General features: G+C 38.8%; 1 protein-coding gene across 19 annotated transcripts in view; it reads left to right on the plus strand.

The window, feature by feature from the left end:
- The window catches only part of MARCHF1 (membrane associated ring-CH-type finger 1), a gene marked incomplete at its 3' end in the record, with an annotated part of 840,798 nt that overhangs the window by 510,657 nt on the left and 307,806 nt on the right, over window positions 1-22,335 (plus strand). For 9 of the 19 annotated variants that reach the window (XM_079920618.1, XM_079920614.1, XM_079920602.1 and 6 more), the window contains one exon: window positions 7,717-7,857. The exons of 6 other annotated variants lie outside the window; for them this stretch is intronic. In XM_079920618.1, the coding sequence (XP_079776744.1) occupies window positions 7,717-7,857 (141 nt within the window). Of the gene's footprint in view, window positions 1-7,708; window positions 7,858-22,335 lie in introns of all 19 variants that reach the window. 4 more of the 19 variants (XM_079920604.1, XM_079920605.1, XM_079920603.1 and 1 more) reach the window with 1 other exon arrangement.

The raw sequence follows: 22,335 nt of genomic DNA on the forward strand, positions 1-22,335 counted from the left end.
TAACTATGAGTTTGTTTGAGTGTTTTTGGACTCTCTATTCTGTTCCATTGTTTTATATGTTCATTCTTTTGCCAATATCACTCTGACCTGATTACTGTAACTTTATGTTAAGTTTTGAAGCTGGGTAGTGTGAATCCTTCAGCTTTGTTCTTCTTCACTATTGCCTTGGCTATTTTAGGTGTTTTGCGTCTCCATATAATCTTCAGAATAAGTTTGTCAATATCTACAAAACAGCTTATTGGAATTTTGATTGGGATTGTGCTATAGCTCAAGTTAGGAAGAATTGACATCTTAACAATATTGAGTCCTCCCGTCCATGAACACAGAATTTATTGGCATTTATTTAGATGTTCTCTGATTTTTACAATCAAGATATTGTAGTTTTCCACAAAGATTCTTTAAGTATTATGTTAGATTTATACCTAAATATTTCTTTTGGTGCTATTGAAAATGGTATTGATTTTCACAAATTCCAGTTGTCCACTGACAGTATATAGGCCTTCAGGTATATAGGAAAGCAGTTGACTTTTATATATCAACCTTGTATCCTGCAAATATTTCTTCTGCTTCTTTGTTATCTTTATTTCTTCTTCTGGTATTCCAGTTATGCATATGTTACATCTTTTGAAATAATCCCACAGTTCTTGGATGTCCTGGTCTTTTTTTTTTTTTTTTTTCCCATTCTTCATGCTCTTTGCATTTCTCTTGGGAAGTTTCTGCTGTTCTGTCGTCAAGCTCATTGATAACTTCTCTTGGCCATTTCCAGTCTATTGATGAGCCTGTCGAACACATTCTTCATTTCTATTACAGTGTTTCGATTTCTATCATTTCCCTTTTTTTCTTTCTTGGAGTTTCCATCTTTCTGCTTACCCCACCCACCTGTCCTTGTCTGTTGTCTACTGTTTCCATTACAACCCTTAATACATTAATTATAGATATTTAAATTTCCCTATCTGATAATTCCAGTATCTTTCATATCTGAATCTGGTTCTGATGCTTTTTTATGTCTTTTCAGACTTTTTTCTTGCTGTTTAGTATGTTTTCTAATTTTTTTTTTGTTGAAAGTCACATATGTTGTATTAAGTAATAGAAACTGAAGTAAACACCCTTTGCGTTTCTATTTTCCTGGCTAGAAATAGGGTGTATTTAATGTTTGCTGTCACTACCAGATGCTTCAGATCCTTCTAGCATCCTGTGTTTGTCTGTTGGCTTTGAGCCTTCCCTACGTGCTCCTCCTCCAAGAGGGTTAGTATCTTGCAGTGCTTTCGGTTATAATCTGCTAGTATTATCCTGAAGCCCTTTTGGTATGGTGGGAAAGTAGAGTAGAAGGAAAGTATTCTACAATGGTATGATTAAATCTCCAAGTCTTAGTTGGCCTGTGTTTCTGGGCTATGGCCTTCACAGGTGTTTCTTAGCTTCCCTCCCCACCTTAGATGAGGCAGGAAGCCTAGAATTACCTGGAGAGGGAACAGTGCCCTTCACTCAGGTAGGTTAATTTGACTCTGTTAAGATATTTTCCCTGAAGAATAGGTCTTTGTTTTTTATGTTTTGTTTGCGGTACGCGGGCCTCTCACTGTTGAGGCCTCTCCCGTTGCGGAGCGCAGGCTCTGGACACGCAGGCTCAGCGGCCATGGCTCACGGGCCCAGCCACTCCGCAGCATGTGGGATCCTCCCGGACCGGGGCACGAACCCACGTCCCCTGAATCGGCAGGTGGACTCTCAACCACTGTGCCACCAGGGAAGCCCAGAATAGGTCTTTGTATAGGAGTGTTCTAGGGCATTTCATGATGGTTACTCTTCCCTTCTCCCTAGTAGTGCCACAGTGGCACCTTTCTCAGCTGTTCATCGTGAGATCGAGGTAAGCTTCCTGGTGGTGAGACCCAGGAAACTCTGGGGCCTCCACTAAGAATGCAGCCTCCAGGAAGTTCTTCTTCTTAAGCTAGGCCATATTGTGCCTCCAATAATACATCAAAATTACTGTGTGCTAACACCAGTTTATGGTTCTAGCAGCTTCTCTGCATGTATTCTGAAATTGGCCATGCACCTCTGTAGGCATCTGTCTCTCCATATTTGGGGGTGGTAGTTTTTTATTACAACTTCATTCTCTGATGGTTCCAAGAAATATCATTAATTTTCAGTTTGTTCAGGTTTATCTTTTTGTAAGGATGGGAGTGATGATTTCTACACTCTTTACATGTCAGTGTTTAAACTAGAAGTCCCTCACACTTCACTTTTGATGTCTCGAAGATTGGCCCAACCAATGTGCTAAGGGCTGAGTGACTACCACCCTCTCATAAAGAGGCTTCTTAGCCATCACTAAAGTGTGGAAATGTGTGTGTGGCGTTCCCTTCATCTGCATCTGTATTAAGACTGGAGTAGTCCCTGCTATTATAGTTTTCCCAAGGTTGCTGACCTGGAAGCTGCCCCTTCCTCCTTTACTAATGACCTCAGTGTTACGGCTCATACTGCTACCAAGACTGTCTCTTCAAAACCCTTCTCTCTGCACTGCCCCAACAGAGGGCGAATAGGAGCCCCTACCTTTTCTGTGCCATTTCTTCATTCACAAGGCTAGAGTAACTTATAAGACTTCACAGAAAGATGGCTGCTTCTAAAAGGGATTGCAAGGTAGAGGGAGAGTTTTTAAAAAGAAAACTATGTACTAAATATATCTTTCCTATAGTCCAAGCAAAAAAGCATTTAAGAATTTAAACCTTTTCTATGAGTCACGTTATGGTTGTTCCCATTTCTAAACTTTACTCAAAAGGGGAGAGCTCTTCTTTATTTTCTCCTTTATTTTATTACAGCAGTTATTTATTGGGTTCTATATCAGTTAGTGTTCCACATCTTAGAAGGCAGCTATGAACCTCTCTGTCCATTTGAGAAACCTCACACCCTTCTCATAGAAATCAGAAGGCCCTCAGTACATACTTCCATTTCATAGCAGTAAATTTAATAAATAGTTACCTAGTGTAAGGACCATCTGGTCTGAAGACTTCCCAGCAGGCAGTTCTTGATGGTTGTTAGGACTCCATGTCTTCAAGGACAACTCACAGTTGTGTGTGAGCGCTTCAAAACATCCACGCAGGCGTCCAGCGTAGCAGTTGGTGTGACTTTTAGGCATGTATGTTATAGTCTTCTGAGGGTCTAGGGGGTACTCTTGGAGCGCGCACACACACACACACACACACACACATACACGCACCTTTTCAAAAAGCAAACATTAATTCTCAGAGATATTGCAGCCTACTGAGGAAGGGAAGCATGGTCTTAACGGTCCCTTCCTTCTCTTATTTGCAAGTTGTTTCTTTCATAATGGAGATCGATCTTCAAGTTCATTCTGGCGGGGTGAGGAAAGTGTTCCATTCTTGAGACATATTTCTTAAGGACACTTAGCTAAGGAAATATATAGTCAAATCTCTAAAATTTTCGTTTGAAAAATCCTTTCAAATTCTTAGACAAGGACTATCCTCAAGTTACCAATTTGAGGATGGTGGTGTACATGAGGAGGTGGGGGGAGACTTTCTCAGTTCCATGTATGTGGTGAAGAGGGAAGGACTTGACCAGGCCCTTAACTATACTCTACTGGATGCGGCAGGGAGCGGGCGATGTTTTAGGAAGGAGAGAGTGGAGAAGGTAGACAGACAAAGTAGAGGCAGGCAACTGCGTTTTTTTTTCTGTGAGAAGAAAATGTTCTTTTTTTTCCTTAACGTCTTTATTGGAGTATAATTGCTTTACAACGGTGTGTTAGTTGCTGCTGTATAACAAAGTGAACCAGCTATACATATACATATATCCCCATATCCCCTCCCTCTGCGTCTCCCTCCCACCCTCCTTATCCCATCCAAAGCACTGAGCTGATCACCCTGTGCCATGCAGCTGCTTCCCACTAGCTGAATTATATTAGTTTCGGGGTACAGTAAGGTAATTTTAATAAGCTCACCTAGAGAGGTCGGCTGGGCTTTCTTTCCGCCAGGCAGCATAGCTGCAGGAGCGCCACTCACGTGGCGCTTATGTGGAGCGCACCCCTTGGAGCGCAGTGCCATTTACACGGATTACAATGGGAAGGAGGCCCCCTAGCGTTGTGTAGCAAAGCTGGTTGTGGCAGCCTTTGGAGTAGTAAGAATTTTAATTTTCATGTAAGTTATTTGTAATTGTATTTTCTTTGGAGAGTTGTCCAAAATCAATGGTCTCCTTCAGCTGATATTAAGTCAAACATCTGTTCTCAAGGTCTTCATAGTACTCATTGCACTGCTATCAGAAGTTGATTGACTTGTCAGTTTCCCCCCTACCTGGAACTCCAGATCGCTTTAATCCCTTTACCAATAGTTCCAGGCACACTGTCTGGCACAAAGGAAGGATTTGCTAAATGTTTCTGAATTAAAAGTAACTATTCTCTATGACATACACCCAATTGCCCTGCATTTTTTTCTTCCTAATTTTAATTTGTTGTCAATTTAGTTCACAGAGAATGCACTGTGTTTCTATTTATTAAATTAAATATCTCCTAGGGGTAGCATATTAAAAATTAAGCTTAGTTAAATCTCAGTGTCCTGTGATCATTATATAAGCTGCTCATTGCTGCATCTCATATTAGCTTGGTTCAATGGTTAGATGGTAATTGACATGAATACTTAATGACCACGTTTCCATTCTGATATATTACTAGTGATACTTACAGTTTAAAGTGCATTAGGGTTAATTGTAAATGCTTATAATTTGCCCACCCTTCTGACTGACAGCATATTTTTACACCTCAGAATATGATGAGCACTCCAGACCTGTGTAGGAAGAATGCTGGTCTTCAGAGGCTCAGCAGTCACCATTATTAACCCTTCAGTTGTCTCAAATCTATAACCTAAACTGTTTCTGGAATTTCTACTTTGTCATCCATGTTGCCAAAAAGATCGCTGTGAAGTGTAACCTAAAGTCGGAGTGTTTTGTGATAATAGAGAAGAAGATATTATCTTTAGCAACTGTCACAGTCTCTTCCCCACAGAATTTACAGGATGGTGCGGTGGAGCTCTCCTTTCTTCCCTGTCTCCCTCTCTTTCAACTCACCTACACCTGTGCTGCTTCCTTGGAGGCCACTGAAACATTGGTTTCTTTCAGATATGATGCTTCAACTCAAAAGTAGCTAGTAAAGTGGGTGGATGCATATTATACTGAGCACGTCATTAGACAAAGCTTTTCTCTTATCAGATGATGTGAATGTCCAGATGTAGTCATGTAAACATCAGAGGTCTTTATTATAATCTCACACATTCTTCATTCATATGATAAAAGGTGAAGTGATGCTGTCTAGTTAGATTGCTCTGGTCATTTCACACATTTAACTTTCTTTGTGAATATTCCTATGAATATGTCCAAGTTCAAAGAGAAGCTTTCCAGTCTTCCAGGCCGTAGCCATGCATCATGTTTCTTTTCTGTTTTCCCACAACAGACAGGACAGTGTCCATGGTAAATATTCGCTGATGATTATTAACACATTATTTAGGGAAAAAGAGTATGTATTTTAACTGGTTGAATTATTTAACCTAGTTAATCATCCTAGAATTAAGATAATGTCTGTTACATGCAAAAAAAAAAAAAAACTAAAACGCAGCTGACGTTTTATTATACTACATCAGCAGGTGTAGTCCAAAGTTTAATAGCCCTGTCATGATGACTTGTTCAACAAAACAGTTCAGAAAGATGGTTTGCACAAGCAAACTTCAGGGGGGACGTCTGAGATCAAAAGGGGCAGACAGTCACCTTGAAGTTGAGCATATAAGTTCACAAATTCAAAAATTAGGGAGTCAGGAAGATCCTAGTTATGCTTGGATTTTAAAATTCTAGAGAATATTGCACTGAATCTGACTCAAATCAAAAATGAAAGTAATCTTCCTCTTATGGCTTTTCCATGCCTACTTCAGTACCTACAGTATAGTAGAGGCTCAAGAAATACTTAAGGATTAATGTTGACTGAATAAGGAGGAATATAGCTATGACCACCACCATCACAAGAGAAGGCTACAAATGAAATTAAACTGCTTTATTTAATCTCAGAAACTGAATAGGAAATAAGAAGTCGACTGCTTTTAAAAACATATCCCAGAATGGGTACTGATGATATAATTTTTGTGGGCTACTTTATTATGCTTTTTATTCATGCATGAATTCAACATTTTATTATAAGCACTAAAGTGATATATTTAATTATGGAGTTAAATTTTTTTTTAATTGCCAAATGACTTACAAGTAGGACATTTGTTTGTACTTGATTAAACTGTTTTGGTCGTTATGTATCATTTCACTCCCTGCTTTTGAATAAAGATACTCATTTATATTAACTGTTAGTACACTTCAAGAAATGTAGTTAAATACTGATGACTAACCAAGATACTGTGTACCAGGAATGTGGAAATATTTACTTTCTGTGGAATGCAAATTAGTTGGAGATGCATATTTTGCATTACACAGATCAGAGTTTTCAAATAAAATCTCAAGCAATGTGTTTGAAAGGGCAAGCATTAATAATTTGTTGCTCATTCACACAATTGCTTTGAAGCTCCCCTCCCCATTTTCCTGCACCTCAGATGAATGATTCACTCATATAAGATTGCCAGTCTTATTTAAAAGGCCATTCCATTGAGTATCTTAGACTTAATTTTTATGAAAGTTTTTTAGAAATAATTTCCTATTTACATTGTTAAGATCCATTTCACTTGAGTATTTTGTCATTTACAGTAATAACTCATCAATCCATTAATGCAACCTTTCTTAATGTTACTTTTATTAGTCCTATGAAATGTGCTATTTTGAACCTCTGAAATGTTATAAACCACCAGATTGCTAATTGCTTTGGATACTGTGAAAAATAATTACTCCACATTATTTTTTATATTTAATTGACAGTGTAATGCATTTAACTAAAGATCTGCAATGAACTATTTCTAATTACTGAGGGTGGTGGAGTGGAAAAACTAGGCTGTGAAACTTTACAAGGAAACAATGTTTTCTTCATTACATTAAAAGTTATTGTTGATATAACTTTTTCAGAGCCAAACAAAAAAATTCCTTAAATGGGAAGTTCTGGAAAGCTAGAAAGAGTTGTGGAATATTTTTATTCATGATATAGTAAGGATATTTTTTAAATTATTATTTTAATAGATTGGTGATGGGTGTCATATACTAATTTTACCATGCTTGCCCTAAAATTTCTCCTTCTTTAGTTGGCAGAATTTTATGAGAGAGATAATCATGCCACTGCCAGAATGAGTAATGTTCATCACTGGCCTGCGTTCAATTCATTCTGCATCTGTAGGACATTCAGCTGAAAAGCTATGCCAAATTTTAGATATTGAAATATGTAGATATATCAGGAACTGAGTCTGTTCTTAGCTCTCAAGGTAAGAACTTCTTGTTAGAAACCGATCTTTGAAAATAACTTAGAACCTGATGCAAGGAATTCCCACCATCTAAAAGTGTCACGAATTGAGGTGTAAAACGTTAGGCTCTTTGAGTAGACGTGCACTGTTTTCATTGCCTGTGGTTCTGAGGTTTTTAATGGTCAGCGTATTCTTCTTTTCCTCCCTATAACACCTGGCTAAAATGAAGTGCCTCCACTGGTATTACATTAAATTGCTTATTTCATTTCAATGATGTACATTTTCCAAAAACAGACATCTAAAACAAGTGACCTGTTTCAGGGAATGTAAATTATTTTCAGAATTTCAGAAATTGAAAAGGGATAAGAGGAAGGAGAAAATGCTGGGCTGGTGTGAAGCGATAGCGCGTAACCCTCGCAGGATCCCTAACAACACGCGGACCCCCGAGGGCTCAGAGGAATGGGCAGACGCCTCGCAAACCTCCACACTGGTGAGTGCAGCCGTGGTACCTCCAATGGCTTGTGTGAATGGATGCGGAGGGAATGGGGAGGGGGCCGGGGAGGGCTTCCTCAATAGTTCTCTGCTTTGCAATGTATTATATTGCTCATATAGACGTCGCTTAATCAACGGGTAGTAATAAAAACGTCTTAATTTCATAGAATCTAGAGTTTAATTCAGATTAACAATTTTTTTTTTCTTTTTGTTTCTTTGGACATCGCCCGTCCGTTATGTCAGGGACCTTACAGAGATATTTAAAGTTTATACCTTGCATTCTACACTTCGGTAATGGAATCATTGGAGGAAAACGAGTACCGTTATCCAAAAATAATGAAAAATCAGAATCCTACCTTCTGTATTTTCCTATATTGAATCCTTTTTAAAGGCATTTTTTAGAATATATAGGATTCAAAAAATTATAATTTTGATATAAAGTCGTGAATTGCTAAAATGATTTGAAGACCAGATCAATAATATACTCTTTCTTGTTTTGTTTTCTGCGTTAAGTTTACATGTTCGGCTTTAGCTAGCTTTTATTTCCCAGTGATTAGGAAAAGAGAACTCATTAGCAAAAGGAGTTTTATAAGTTCTTTGTTTAGATTTTGGCTGCAACATACTTCATTTTGATTTAAGGAAGGAAAATTCCATTCAATCTCTAAGTTTTAAATTGACATGTTAGTTGTATTTTAATTGCTGTTTTACCGTTTTATAAGAACACGTACTTTCATTAGCCTGATTTATTAGTTGATGAACATATAATTAAATATAAGCAAAGGTTTTAGGTTTATTTTTTTACTTTTGAGTTATTTGATAATTTCTATCATTTTACATAAAAACAATGGTCCTGAGCAAACATTATAGAGTGAATTTCAAGAGAAACCATGGAAAGGAATAGGCTTTCAATTGATAAAACATAGAAATGGGAATTCTGTTTAATTCCATCATCTTAGACTGTAGGGAGAGGGCTGAGGGTATGAAGAAAGTATGCAATGTGATTGGACAAAGTTCTAGGGAATAGATTCTTTGAAATTATTATCTGCAGTGTTTCATCTCAGTCATATGCTCTTTTGTAAATTACCATTTTCAATAAAACTGCTTGGCATGAGTTAACACCATTTAAATACACATGTTGCACAATATTTATACATAAAGCTGGATTTTGTAGGTACCATGCAATAACTAAAATTTTTTAAATAAAAATATTACTTCTGTGATCTCATTAGAGTGGCTTTAGTGCTTAATTACTATTTCATAGAACCATAGATCAAAACCATTAAAAAAAATCTTGAGCCAACATTTGGCCTGACTTTCTCTTATAATTTTGGGTAACCTAATATTAGCTTCATTTTACAAATGTGTAGTAGCCCAGAGAAATTAAGTGGCTTTCCCAGTGTCACTTAGCTAGTAAATGTCACTTCTAGGATTACTAGAAGCCTGGCTTCTGAAGGTAAGGCATGCTGTATTAGGGCAGTAGTCTTCAGTCACTGTAACCTAACCCCCAAATCTCAGAAAAATAAAATATTTCTTATGTCATAGCTCATGTGTCTGGGCAGCTCTCCTTAGAGGTTCACTGTCAAAGGTTCACTGATTATTCAAAGACTCCATCCCTCTTCTTATGCTGCCTTCTTAAGTACATGGCCTCTTAGGTCACTGAGGAAAGGAAAAGGCTATGCTGTCCATTGTGCGTGAGCTATTATGGAGCAACCTGAAGTGTGTAGACATCCTTCCATTTGCCACAACCTAGTCTCATAGCCCCATCTGAACTGCAAGGGAGGCCGGTGAATATCAGGAAGCCATGTGGGCAGGAAAAGCAGATAAGGACATCTCTGCCAAAGTCCACTCTTGTGGTCGCCAAACATTCATGTCACGTTTCCACTCTTTCATTAAGAAGGGCTATTATTTTCCAAGAGAGATAACTAAACATTCTTTCAGTCACTGGATTCAGTTCAAATTCATGGTCTCTGGTTATTCATTGTCCTCATCTAATGATGATGATGGTCAATCACCTATAAATAAACGATTTATATTTTGCAACCAGCTCCCAACATACATATATACCCAATATGAAGGAGAGGAGTAGGAAAAGGGAAACCACAATAAACACTCATATTTGGAAAGAGAAAGAACTAAATGTACATGGAAGTCAGTGGTGTATTCCTGCTAGACAGACATTGTCAAGTCTCCCTGACCTCTAGGTCAGGGAGGATCCTTGAATTGGCTTTGACCCTGCTCCCTGGGAGATCTCCCTTGTCCCTGCTTTCCTCTAGCCTCTGGATACGCCCTCTGGGAAGTTCTTCCTTTTCTATTATTCTCCTTGTCCACATTCAAAGTGCCTAAGGAAACTTGTATAGCCTTAAAATATTTTATTTTCCTGTTTGGGGAAGATTATGGAACCAAGAGTTGTTTTAAGTCTTAGGAATTTCAAGGCTCATACTGCTGGAATCACGGTATTTCAATACGACCATCCTCTGCAATCTGCTAGGGCTCTGATCGCTTTGCTTTCCGGTAGTCCGTGTGCCTAGCAGAGTTCTACCTTGGTTGCCCTTGATTTCCATTTCTCCATGTCTCTATCTCAGCATGATCGTATCTTGAAGAACAGGCAGGAGGACCACATCCTTAACCTCTTTGTCCAGAGATGCTTTGTTCAACTGAGAGGGTCCACTCGGTGTCAGCTCTGAAAATCATATTAGCCTTGAGTCACTTTATTCAAATGTAACTTTTCATTGGACCTTTGTTACTCAACACTCACTTCAATGGCAGGTCTACCAGTTGGGGTTTAGAAGAAATCAGGCATGGGGTCTAACAAACCTTGAACCTTTCGGCTTCTCTCTATTCCTGGTCAGATCTGCTTTCGCACAAGCCGCTTAGTTCCTGAGCTCACATTTCTCCTGTAACACCTTGCTGAATGTAGCTGATAGTACTTAACATACATTATTAAGTTCTGTTTTTCAATCTGTTTTGAGTGTTGCCAGCCCAGCAGGCCCAGGGTCTGCCTCTTGAGTTAATTCAAATAGAGATTTTGCCAATAGTTTTGCCCAAACATCATGCAGATAAATAGCTTTCTACCTTTGTAATCAGTTTCCTCCCTCCCCGTTGCTTAAACATTAAACAAATGCCACATATTTTAGACTTTTCTTATGGTAGCACAGACTCTGGCTAACTGATTTCTGTATTCGGGTAGTTATAGAAGTTGGGGTACAGTCAAGAAAACAGAAATAGGCAATTTTAACAATATATAATGTGAAAAATTATTTAATCTGCTATTGGAAGATTGAAAATGTCAGAAAGGTACACAAGTTTGGTAACTTCAAGAAGTAGCAACCACCCATACAGAGGAGTCACACAGGGAGGAGACTAGAGCTACTCAAACCTAAAAGGTTGATGGAGGGACCCCTCAGAACTGCAGCCCAACTCTGAGGAGGGATGCTTCTCAGCTGATGAAGGAACGTTGGAGCTCGGAGGAAGGACCCTGAAGATCTAGGACCCAGACTCCTGAAGGGGATGCACTTCTCAATCCTTATATATTCAAGTGGGGGGAAGGGGCTGGTGCAGTAAACATAGTTCAGGGCGTGTGAAAAAAGCTTAGAAACTGGACCCACCTTCCACTGCCGACTTAAGTCTTGTGGGATAACGCTAACAGAAACAGAGTCCTCTCTCTCCTCTTGTCTAATGGTTTCTTTTAGCACTAGCGTTGGCAGAACCTGACCAAGAAGTAAATATCAAAGGAGACATCTGGTTTGAAGGCTCCCAGCTCCAGCATCTCGGTGTAGAATACAGGAGAACGGATTTAGGGCTGAGTGATATTAGCTTAGTAATCAGTATGGAAAATTAAGAATAGAAGCTTTAATGAACTCAGAAATTTCATAGGCTTAACATAATAAAGGTTTGTTTTCACTCATGGCTCAGTCTGATACAGGACATTTGATCCTCAGACAGTGAATGCAGAGATCTCTGCTCCTCCCATCTCCCAGGGCTGCTGTCTTAAACACAGGCCTCCTGGTATTGAGTTTATCAATTAAGGGGTGGAGTATGAATGGGTGACTATGTAGATATCAGTTTAGGTTTGGAAGTGCTAAGCATCACTACCCTGATGCCGTTGGCTGAAACCAATGACACATCCCAGTGTATCTGTCCGAATGATGGGAAATAAGGTCTTCCTATATGACCAGAATAGGGAAATTGAGAGCATTTGGCCAGCCTCTACCACAAATGCGTTCATTCTTTGAGTGGTAGCAGTTTTGTCCTGCCTTTCCATTTTATATCCCCAGGATTTAACTATTACTCTCTGCCGTCACCCGGAGCATTTGAGGCTTTTCTGTACAAATCATACCCCATCTAATGATGATGGGGTGGGGGGAGAGAAAGAGGAGGATGAGGAAGATATGATGACGATTGTTTGCCAGGAGCGTTTCTAAGCATTTCGCACACATTCCCGTTTGTAATGCTACAAGGATCCGATGAGGTGGGCATGATCATTATCCCTATGCTGTGGATAAAGAAACTGAGCTACGGAGAAATGTAAAACCTGCTGAAAGTGACTTAGGTAATGACTGGTGAAGCTGAGATTCCAACAGTCCAAGCAGTCTAAAACCGAGGGCTGCTCTCCTGTCTTTCAGGTTGGGGGAAAAAGTCATCATTTGAGTTGACACATTTGGTTAAACAGAAAGATTGTAAAGGAGATAATAATACATTACAGTGTGTGACGTAAAAACAAATAGGGCCTTTTCTTTATAATCTCTTGATTACATGTGTCTGTTAGATTACTCTGCTCTGCATTGACTGACATATAAATATGGCCAGTATCACCACTGCATCCTCAATAACTGACCTAATTGAAAAAAAATAACACTTTTTTTTAATCTACAATGCAGTTCAAATTATCTGCTTTTTAAATTCAGAAAGTGCTTACTTAGCCTAAAATCCCTTGAGTAAGAACATTGAAGGGTTTGAGAGATACTTATTAAGCAACCATCTTCATAGTTTTAACCTATGGGGTGAGGGAGCCCTTTGTATGACAGGCAGGGAAGAAACCTTTGAAATTTATTGTAACACAAGTTTACATGTTAAAAACAAAACAAAAAAATACCTTATACTGACTATACCCTTAAGCAATTGCTTGAATCAAATCAGAGTTCAACATTAAATTCAAAATGAGAGCAAAAGATATCATAAGAAATAGAAATAAGAAGGTGAAAGATTTTATGAGGAATGGAGTTTAAAACAAATCTATGGAAGTCAAAATAGGGAGATCGAAAAATGCCATTTTAGGTAGTCATCCAGAAAAAATTACTTTCCTCTAATCAGTGATGGTTCTTTAAGGCTCTAAATAGACTATGGTTAGGTAGAAAAGAAGAACAAAGTGCCACTCTATGTGTTAGATGAGGTGATTTGCCACTTTCAGTCATGTATGCATCAGCTCCGGGCACATTTTCCAGGCTTCTGTGTACATGGTCTGGGATGAGGTACTTGCTGCTCTAGAAAAGACTGAAGATACTAGATAAGAAAGCTTTCAAGGAGAAGTATGTTTTATATATATATACACATATATGTATATAATTATTTGTAATAAGACATATATTTATAAAGCTTTATAATTTTCAAGCAGTCTTTGTGTCCATTGTGTCATTATAGCTCACAACCATTCTGAAATGCAGGAGTTCCCAACCTCCGGGCCACAGACCGGCACCAGTCGATGGCCTGTTAGGAACCAGACCGCATAGCAGGAGTGAGCGGAGGGCAAGCAAGCGAAGCTTCATCTGTATTTACAGCCGCTCCCCATCGCTTGCGTTACTGCTTGAGCTCTGCCACCTGTCAGCTCAGCAGCTGCATTAGATTCTCATAGGAGCGCGAACCCTGCTGTGAAGTGTGCCTGAGAGGGATTGAGGTTGCGCCCTCCTTATGAGAATCTTATGCCTGATGATCTGAGGTGGAGCTGAGGCGGTGATGCTAGCACTGGGGAGCGACTGCAGGTACAGATTATGATTAGCAGAGAGGTTTGACTGCACAGAGACCATAATCAATCAATGCCCTTGAATCATCCCAAAACCATCCCACCGCCTGGTCTGTGGAAAAATTGCCTTCCATGAAACCGGTCCCAGGTGCCAAAAAGGTTGGGGAATATTGCTGAAATGTACACAATACAATTTAATTATTCAAATACATAGTGAAATGGAGATGCTGTTAAGAGATTAAATAGTTCACTCCAAATCATAAGGACTCAGAACTTCTAATTTCCAGGTTATTTATATACCACACCCATTATGAGAAGTTGGTAGTGTTTTTGGCATAATATAAGTGAAAATAGTGTATCTCAAAAAGGTAAAGGAATTCACCCCGGTGGCAAATCAGAATTTGTGATTTCTGTCTAATTTTAAATCCCAAGATTTTTCCAACTTGCTATAAACTCTTTCTAGGAATAATATAACTTAATAATACACATTTTAGAGATCAAATTTTCAGCTACTGGACGACTAAGTACCTCCTTACATAGCCTGATAAGTATTTATTAATGAAACAGGCAGCTAAAAAGATTCATGTTTAATTACGTCATAACCTTATTTTCAAAATAGAACAGTTGTGTTGAAGGTTAAAGTTCCATAGTTATTGAGCTTATGAAAAAATCAGAAATTAAAATGATGCACTTTTATTTTTACTTCTTTTTGTATATTTTAATTGAAAAGCTATACCCATCATCAGCTTTTTTGTTGTTCTTGTTGCTCATAGACTTTACTAGTATTTTCTTTGGTTTATATTAAACCAGCCCACTTGGACATTTGCGTAATATAGATGAAATCAGCCCCTGAACTTGAGACTTCTTCATCTGGGATCCCATTCTTTATGATTTAGTGAACAATGACTGGATATCAAACAGAAAATGAATGCATGCCTAGAATTTATGTAACTTTAATTAATTACAAGTGATCCTACCATTTCAAAGATAATATCACAAAAGAGCAAAATTAGATGAAAACATAAAAGAAAGTCAGGTAGAGCTTTTGCTATAGACAGATGGATATAACATCTTTTTCCTTAGTCTATGCCAAGATTTGTAATGTTGATATCATTTGCTACTGGAAATAGCCATATTATCCAAGTCTAGTAGGTTGAAGTATTTTATATTCAAAATTAACAAAATGGGGCTTCCCTGGTGGCACAGTGGCTGAGAGTCCGCCTGCCGGTGCAGGAGACACGGGTTTGTGCCCCGGTCTGGAAAGATCCCACATGCCGCAGAGTGGCTGGGCCTGTGGGCCATGGCCGCTGAGCCTGCGCATCCGGAGCCTGTGCCCCGCAACGGGAGAGGCCACGACTGAGAGGCCCGCGTACCGCAAAAAAAAAAAAAAAAATTAACAAAATGTTTTAAATTATTTGCCTTCTATGCGTAACTTTCAGCAATGGTGTTGATGGAATTGATTAGAGTATGGTGTATTGAATGTAATATATAATATTTAATCATTAAATTGGAGTGAAGAAATACACCCTTTTGATCAATGACCATAATATTTGATCCAAGTCAACTATCTTTATGCAAGAATGGTAACAAATAAAACTGAGGGAAAAAGGAATCTGCTTCATAAATTAGTACTATGGAGATGATGTTTATTATGCAAATGAAGGAGATAGGAACAGGGAGTATATGTGTATTCCTAATAGATCTAGATTATATGCCGAAAAGCTTCTTTTCCTAGATCCTTGCATGGCTAGCTTCTTCCTTCAAGACTTGGCACATCTACCATAGCAACTTTGACTGGAGCTACTCCTGATTTTCATCCAGCTGTGCCTCTCTACACCAATTCCCTCTCTACACCAATTCTGATTTTCTTTTTTCTTTTTAATAGGTTCATCCTAATCTGAAAATAGTTACATAAATATGAATGCATGTTGGTTTATTTTCTGTTTTCTACACTAGGATATAAGACGAAAAGGGAAGATCTGTCCTGTTTACCTCTATATCCCTGGTGTTTTGAACAGAATAGGAACGGAATAAAATTTGTAGAATGGATAAACAGCTTGAGCAGACAGCATGAACTGAGAGAAAGCAAAATTATTTTTTGTTTATAAAATTCTATTCAGTACGATATCTCATATTAAATCCCTCTTACTAGAAATGCCTATGCCTTAAAATATGGAAGAACTAGTCTGAAAGATCAAACAATTCTGAGATGGTTTCTACGACAAAAATACATAAAGTTTTGGAAACCGAAATCATGATTATAAAAGCTACATTCCGTTGGAATAAGGCTCCCCTTTGGTAAGAATTTAAAATATTGCAGATAGCTTCCCCAGTGCGTGAGACAATGAAATGTCAATGCATCCTTATTAAGAAAACACATTTACCGATTACGGTTTACCAGAGTCATCTTCCTTACTCTCTTGCTTTCCAATCATCCCCTTAGTCGATTTTTAGCCTTAGCAGGCTGAAGGAAATCATATATCTGCCTACAGCAAATGGACTGGTATTGCCCTACAAACATAATCTCTCTTAGGAACCAAATAAATGGTAAATAAAAAGAGGAGTTTGAGTATATTAAATTTCTCATTAAACATATTGACTTATTTGCAATAGGTTCACCCTTATTTCTTTCAGTCTCTGAGCAAGTGGGCCAGCTGCTCATTGTGTGATGGCCTTTATACATTCTGAAAATAAATAAGTCAGGGCAGATAGAGTTTGCAAGGTTTTTTTAATCTCATTTTCTTCCTCCCTTGGATTCTTTCTTATTTGATTGTTTATCAGTTATTACGTTTAATTGCTATTACAAAGCCTTTACTAAGTACTGCCAAAGGCAATAGTGAATGAAATCTAAATTTTTATTAGAATAACTATAAAAAACAAAGGAGGGAAATGACATAAAAGACCTTGTGCGTTTCAAGAGCTTTGATTTTTGTAAGGAAGTAAATCATTAAAAATATACCCCAATGGTTTTTATGGAAACAGATTGAACTGAAGAATGCAAAGGGGGGGGAGACTGGTGCCTCAAACGTCACATCACAAAGAAAGGTTACATTCGCCGTGCAGCTTAAAGTAATGCATTAACTTTAATTGTATAGCTACTGAACAGTGTCAAAACATGATTATTCACAATAGTAATGATTGATCTAAAAATGCTCCTCAGAGGAAGAGATCTTTTCCTCTCCAGAGCAAGTCACCAGATCATATTCAGAGCTATTCTTTTTCAAAATGTGTCATGTCTTTCTGTTTCATTTAGATATAAATTAAATTGTGAGCTCCTCAAAAAAATGTTTAATTCTCAATAGTTGTTTAATTCTACTGTCTGTATAGTATTTAGAACGTACTGATTTTCCAATGCACTGATTTAATTTTCTGAGACCCAATGGTCATTTTTGTGTGTACCCAGATAGACAAGTGTGGAGTTGACCTGCCTGCTTTCTCTCCACTCTTAGCAGGCTGAAGTGATACAGACAGCAAAGTTGTCTTCCTTGTGTTGGTTTTTGTGGGAGTGTCGTCATGTTTTATAGCAAGGGACCAGGCAGGACACATTGACGTGATATTTGTCAAGTCAGCTTGTTTGGGCCTCAGAATAAAAAAATGTACCTGGAAATAAGTGGAACATGTCAGAGTGGTCCTGAAGAATCCAAGCTATTTCTGTGCAACAATCTTCTTACTCAATCTTCTTACTCAAATAGGATAGAGTTCATTTATAGCTCAGATACATTTATATCCCAAAACACAATTACCAGTAACATAATAAGAGTATTTTTAATGCCTGTTCTATGCTGACAAGTTTAGATGTGTATCTCAGAATGTCCTGGTAACCCTGAAAGCAAGTACTGCTGTGCTAATGACACCTACAGAGAAATGAAGATGCAGGAAGACTAGAAAAGTGGCAGAACAGGAATCCAGAGTTCTGTGCTACTTCATAGAGTGTATTTTGTTCATTGAAATATTTGATAGTCACATCATTTAATATGATGTTGCTTAACCTAGAGTAACTACCCTACTAATTCATCACTGTGGTCGTTGAAAGGCCTGATGAATGAATTGTTTGACATCCAGGGCTGTCCATTGTTGAGTTTCAGTTTGGGACTCCAGAGCTGTCTGTTGTCATAGAACAAAATAGGGGTAAGTCTCGGGGGAAATGGAGTGATTCAGAGCTATCTGAATCACAGTTATCACCCAGCTTATAACGTGTCTTCATTTATTCATTTAACTACTCTGTATTGATAGTTGGCTTTGTGTGAAGCCCTGCACTATGCAATAAATATACAGGACTGAAAAAAAAGACAGTCCTTACCCTCAAGAATCTAGGGAAGAAAACAAATAAATGAGTAAGTCAAAGGTAGGATAGGAGAGGGAGTAAAGACAGGGTGTTAGAAGACCCCTTAGGTGACGCTGGTCCAGCTGTGGCAGTTCAAGTTCCCTGTAGACACTGAGAGTTGGAGATGTGAAGAGGATGGTGGTAAGGAGGGACGAGAAGGGGCATTCCATGACCCTGTGTAAACCATTTATCAAGTGAAAATTAAAGTGCTGAATTTCGTTTACTTTTTTTTTTTTTTTGGTGGTACGCGCGCCTCTCACTGTTGTGGCCTCTCCCGTTGAGGAACACAGGCTCCAGACGTGCAGGCCCAGCGGCCATGGCTCACTGGGCCCAGCCGCTCCGCGGCATGTGGGATCTTCCCGGACCGGGGCACGAACCCGTGTCCCCTGCATCGGCAGGCGGACTCTCAACCTCTGCGCCACCAGGGAAGCCCTGGGGTATGTCTTTTAAGAAGCCCTAAGTGCAGGGTTAAGAATCAGTGTGCATCAGAAGATAAATTACAACTCTTAGGTAGGTATGGATCTGAAGATGGGTCCCTACAAAGCCAGCTCCTTCCCGTTACATGGAAACTCTTCCTGCAAACACTCTAGTTAGCTTCATGCTGATTCCTGACACTAAAAAAAAGTAAATATTTCATTCAATCTGGCCTAAGACCACCATATGTTGTTCATCACTAGCCTGTCCAAGGGAACTGTGCCAAGCCAAGTCAGTCCGTTTTTATTTCTTCTTTCCAGAGGCTCATTGTTATGTTACTTTTCCCATCTCACAGATGGGGAAGCTGAAATGAAGACGTTTGAAGCAAATTTTTCTTTGTGACTAAGCCAGGTAATAATAAAGAAAAAGAATCTTTAATTATATTACATTAACTCTTTAAGTAAGGTAATTATATATACTTCTATAAACCACATGCGAAATCCTCAAGTTGGAGATATACAGCCCAATTCCATGAATGAGTTACATCACTCATCTGTCTGCCCTGTCTATAAAGATTTCTGACTCTGGGATTCTAAGAACCCTGGATGTGGCCTTACCTGTTCCATACATTGATTATAAATGATAATAAGTATTCTATCCTAGTTATTATACTGGACTTTATTTACTATAAGTATTGAATATTTATTTGCATTTTTAACAACAGCATATGTCTACCTATCCAGAAAGCTGCCCTGACCTGGGTAGATGCCTATGAGGACAAGGTATAAATATAGAGATTGACTTAAGATCTACTATGTGAAAAAAAGTTTTATTGTCTCAACACAAATTGACCAGGCATAATATATCATGCACGTCCTATTTTAGTTATATATAACACAAAAGTTGTTTGAGAGTACACAAAGCAGTCTGTGTAATTTCTCTAATTAGTAAGGTTATTTGACAGGTTTTATCAGGGACCAGTTCCTGCTCTTTATTCTCTTAAAGTTACAACTCTGATGTACCTAAAGGAAGGTTGTTGTTTTACATGCTTTTGTTTCTGTGTCAAACATGTTAACTCAGGTGCTGACTTACAAATTTTTGTTTTGTTTTGTTCTTGGTAAAGAACATATTGACTCTTTCTCTTCGGAAACAAAGGAGTGAAGTACAAAAACATGGTGCAAATTTTGTAACACATAAAATGGCTTATGTTCATTGCCTTTTGCTTGTCAGAATTTCTGAAAAATGAGACCGGGTTCCCATGTGTGCCTGCTGCTTACTTGTGGACATGGACTTAATAGTGAAGTTGCAGTTCACTGTGCGTTTCTAACTGCTTCTGGAAAGCTTTGACTGATGTTACACAAGGCAGTGGACGATAAACCGAAGTGCATTATTCCATGGTAATTGTCCCCATTTCCATGGACATCTCTGACTCATGTCCACTTTACTCAGTTGTCTTTCTAAATAAAATAATGGGCTCCATTATTCTTTTTCATACAAAAGGAGCCCAGTCCTCCTGGTCTGAGGTTAAAAACAATTTTGGATCAAACTTTAAACTGAGCTAGATGAAGGAAATGAAATTTAATTTTTCAAGGTTGGGGACTTTTTACAAACATTTCTAGTTTTTCCAAATGAGTTAAAAATCACAATCAGAAAAAACAACTTAATCTTCAGGTCCCTGTCACATTAGCTCCTTTTCTTCACATATGAATTTCATGTGTGCTGGAGGACAGATGTTCTTACCTCCATTATACAAACAAGAGGGCCTTGAAGATTAAGGGATTTATTCAGGTTCACACAACTCATCAGGAACAAGACCCGCCACAGAATCATGTAATCCTGACTTTCTACCTTGCTGAGTCCTACCTTGTTCTTTATTCCCATGAATTCCATGCCTGTTCTATGTCTTTATAAAATGCATCACAATTTATCCATTTGTGCAAATTAGAAAGTGCATCCTTTCCTGTCGTGTACCTCCAGTCCCTCACTCACTGTTTTATCAAACTTACCTGATAACGTCTTTTTTCTTTACCTGATAATGTCTTTTTTACCTGATAACGTCTTTTCAGTCCTCATTTCCATTCATGCCACCATCATATCTGCCCTGTAATAGTTCCGTAGTCTCCTAAGTTGTCTTTCTGTTGCTAGGTGTTATTGTTTCTAATATGTTTTGAACTTTGTTTGAAAGTTGTCTTTCCAAAACAGTAAATAGACCCCAGTGCTCTGAAACCATCAATGCTCAGCTTTGCCTGTAACACAAACTCAGAGCTCGTTACTGTGGTGTGTGAATGAGGCTCTTCAAATTCAAGCTCTGTATTGACTACCACACATTCCTTTAGTGGCCCAAGCTCTGCCACACCAAAGTGTTGCCACATACCCTGCAAAAAAGACCACAGAAATGCTGGCGGGAGGAAACTCTATACCTGAAAAAAGTAAGTACAGAAGGGAGAGAGATGAATCTGGGGGCTGAAAAATTCCTTTGGACCATTGCCTGTTATGTTTCTACATGAATTAGCTTCCCTGCTTCTCTTTTCCCTGAAACCTCTCTTTTGGCCATTGGCTTTCTTTTTTCCTTCAATTCTGTTTTGATTTGGATTTAGTACATAGACTGACTTTGAACCATAGATGTGGTTCTAACCCGGCATCACAACACTCTGGGTGTTGGGCCAGGAAGAGTTCCTTGGTTCAAAGAACAGAAAATTCCGTTGAGAGCATCCGGCCCTCACTCCCTTTATCAGTCAGGGTTCAGTACCAGAAACAGAAACGACGCGAGGAAGATCGTTAAGATGGGATTTAAGTTGTTGGAAGGGCTGAAAACTATTTGGGCTGAGCTTCTTGGACATAATCCCACGACCACACTCTTGTCCCCATAAGGGAGAGGTCACTGTTTGTCCGGAACCAGGCTGGAGCCAGAGCCCCATCTGTACTATCACAGCTGCCTTGCAGCATCTCCAAAACCCATAACAGGTACTTCACTGCTGCTGTTGGGACACCTGAACATTTTCACACTCAGGACTGAAAACATCCATCCCACACAAGCAACAGAAAGGAGACCTCGTTTCCACTTTTCCAGATCTCAGGATGGCGTGTAATTGATGGGCCTAATTTACATTGAGAACCCTAGCTGCAAGGGAATCTGGGAAAAGCAGTTTGGGGCTTTTCCAGATGTGGAAGGAGGGAGGACTGCGGGTTGAAGGAATCAGTCCAGGGTCCTCAGCAACCTTCCAGCCCCAGCTCCCGTGCAGCTACTCTCTCAGCCTGACGTTCGTTTCCTCTCCCTGCTGTACTTTCTTTTTTTCAGGTATAGGGTTTCCTCCTTTAGTCCAACTTGACCCATCAATATGGTATGATGGTACTGACAAAATACGTGGATTTAAAAACAAGCAGAAAAATAAAAAAGAAGAAAAAGAAACATTCCTAGGTAATATGTGAAAACTTGGGAGTTTATCAGGCATTGTTAGATCTAGTTTGTATTTATCTTCCAAACTGGTAAAGCAGATATGAAACTGAACTTAACTATAAAATGAATACAGTTCCCAGGAAGCGCACACATTTTGAATTAAACTTTTGGAGGCTTTAATTCAATTGTTTACAATTCGACCTTACTCACAAAATCCTGACATTTCAGCATTGCTCCAGGCTATACACAATATGTTTTAAAAACTAAGCCCAAAACTGGATTGGCGAGATACAATCTATCTGCTATTTAAAAAATGAGTCTCAGAAAATTAGGAAGTCAGGCAAGGCCAAGTTATTAACCTGTCTGCTGGAATAGGTGAGAGGGT

The sequence above is a fragment of the Stenella coeruleoalba genome (assembly GCF_951394435.1).
Source record: "Stenella coeruleoalba genome assembly, chromosome: 4".
NCBI lineage: Eukaryota > Metazoa > Chordata > Mammalia > Artiodactyla > Delphinidae > Stenella > Stenella coeruleoalba.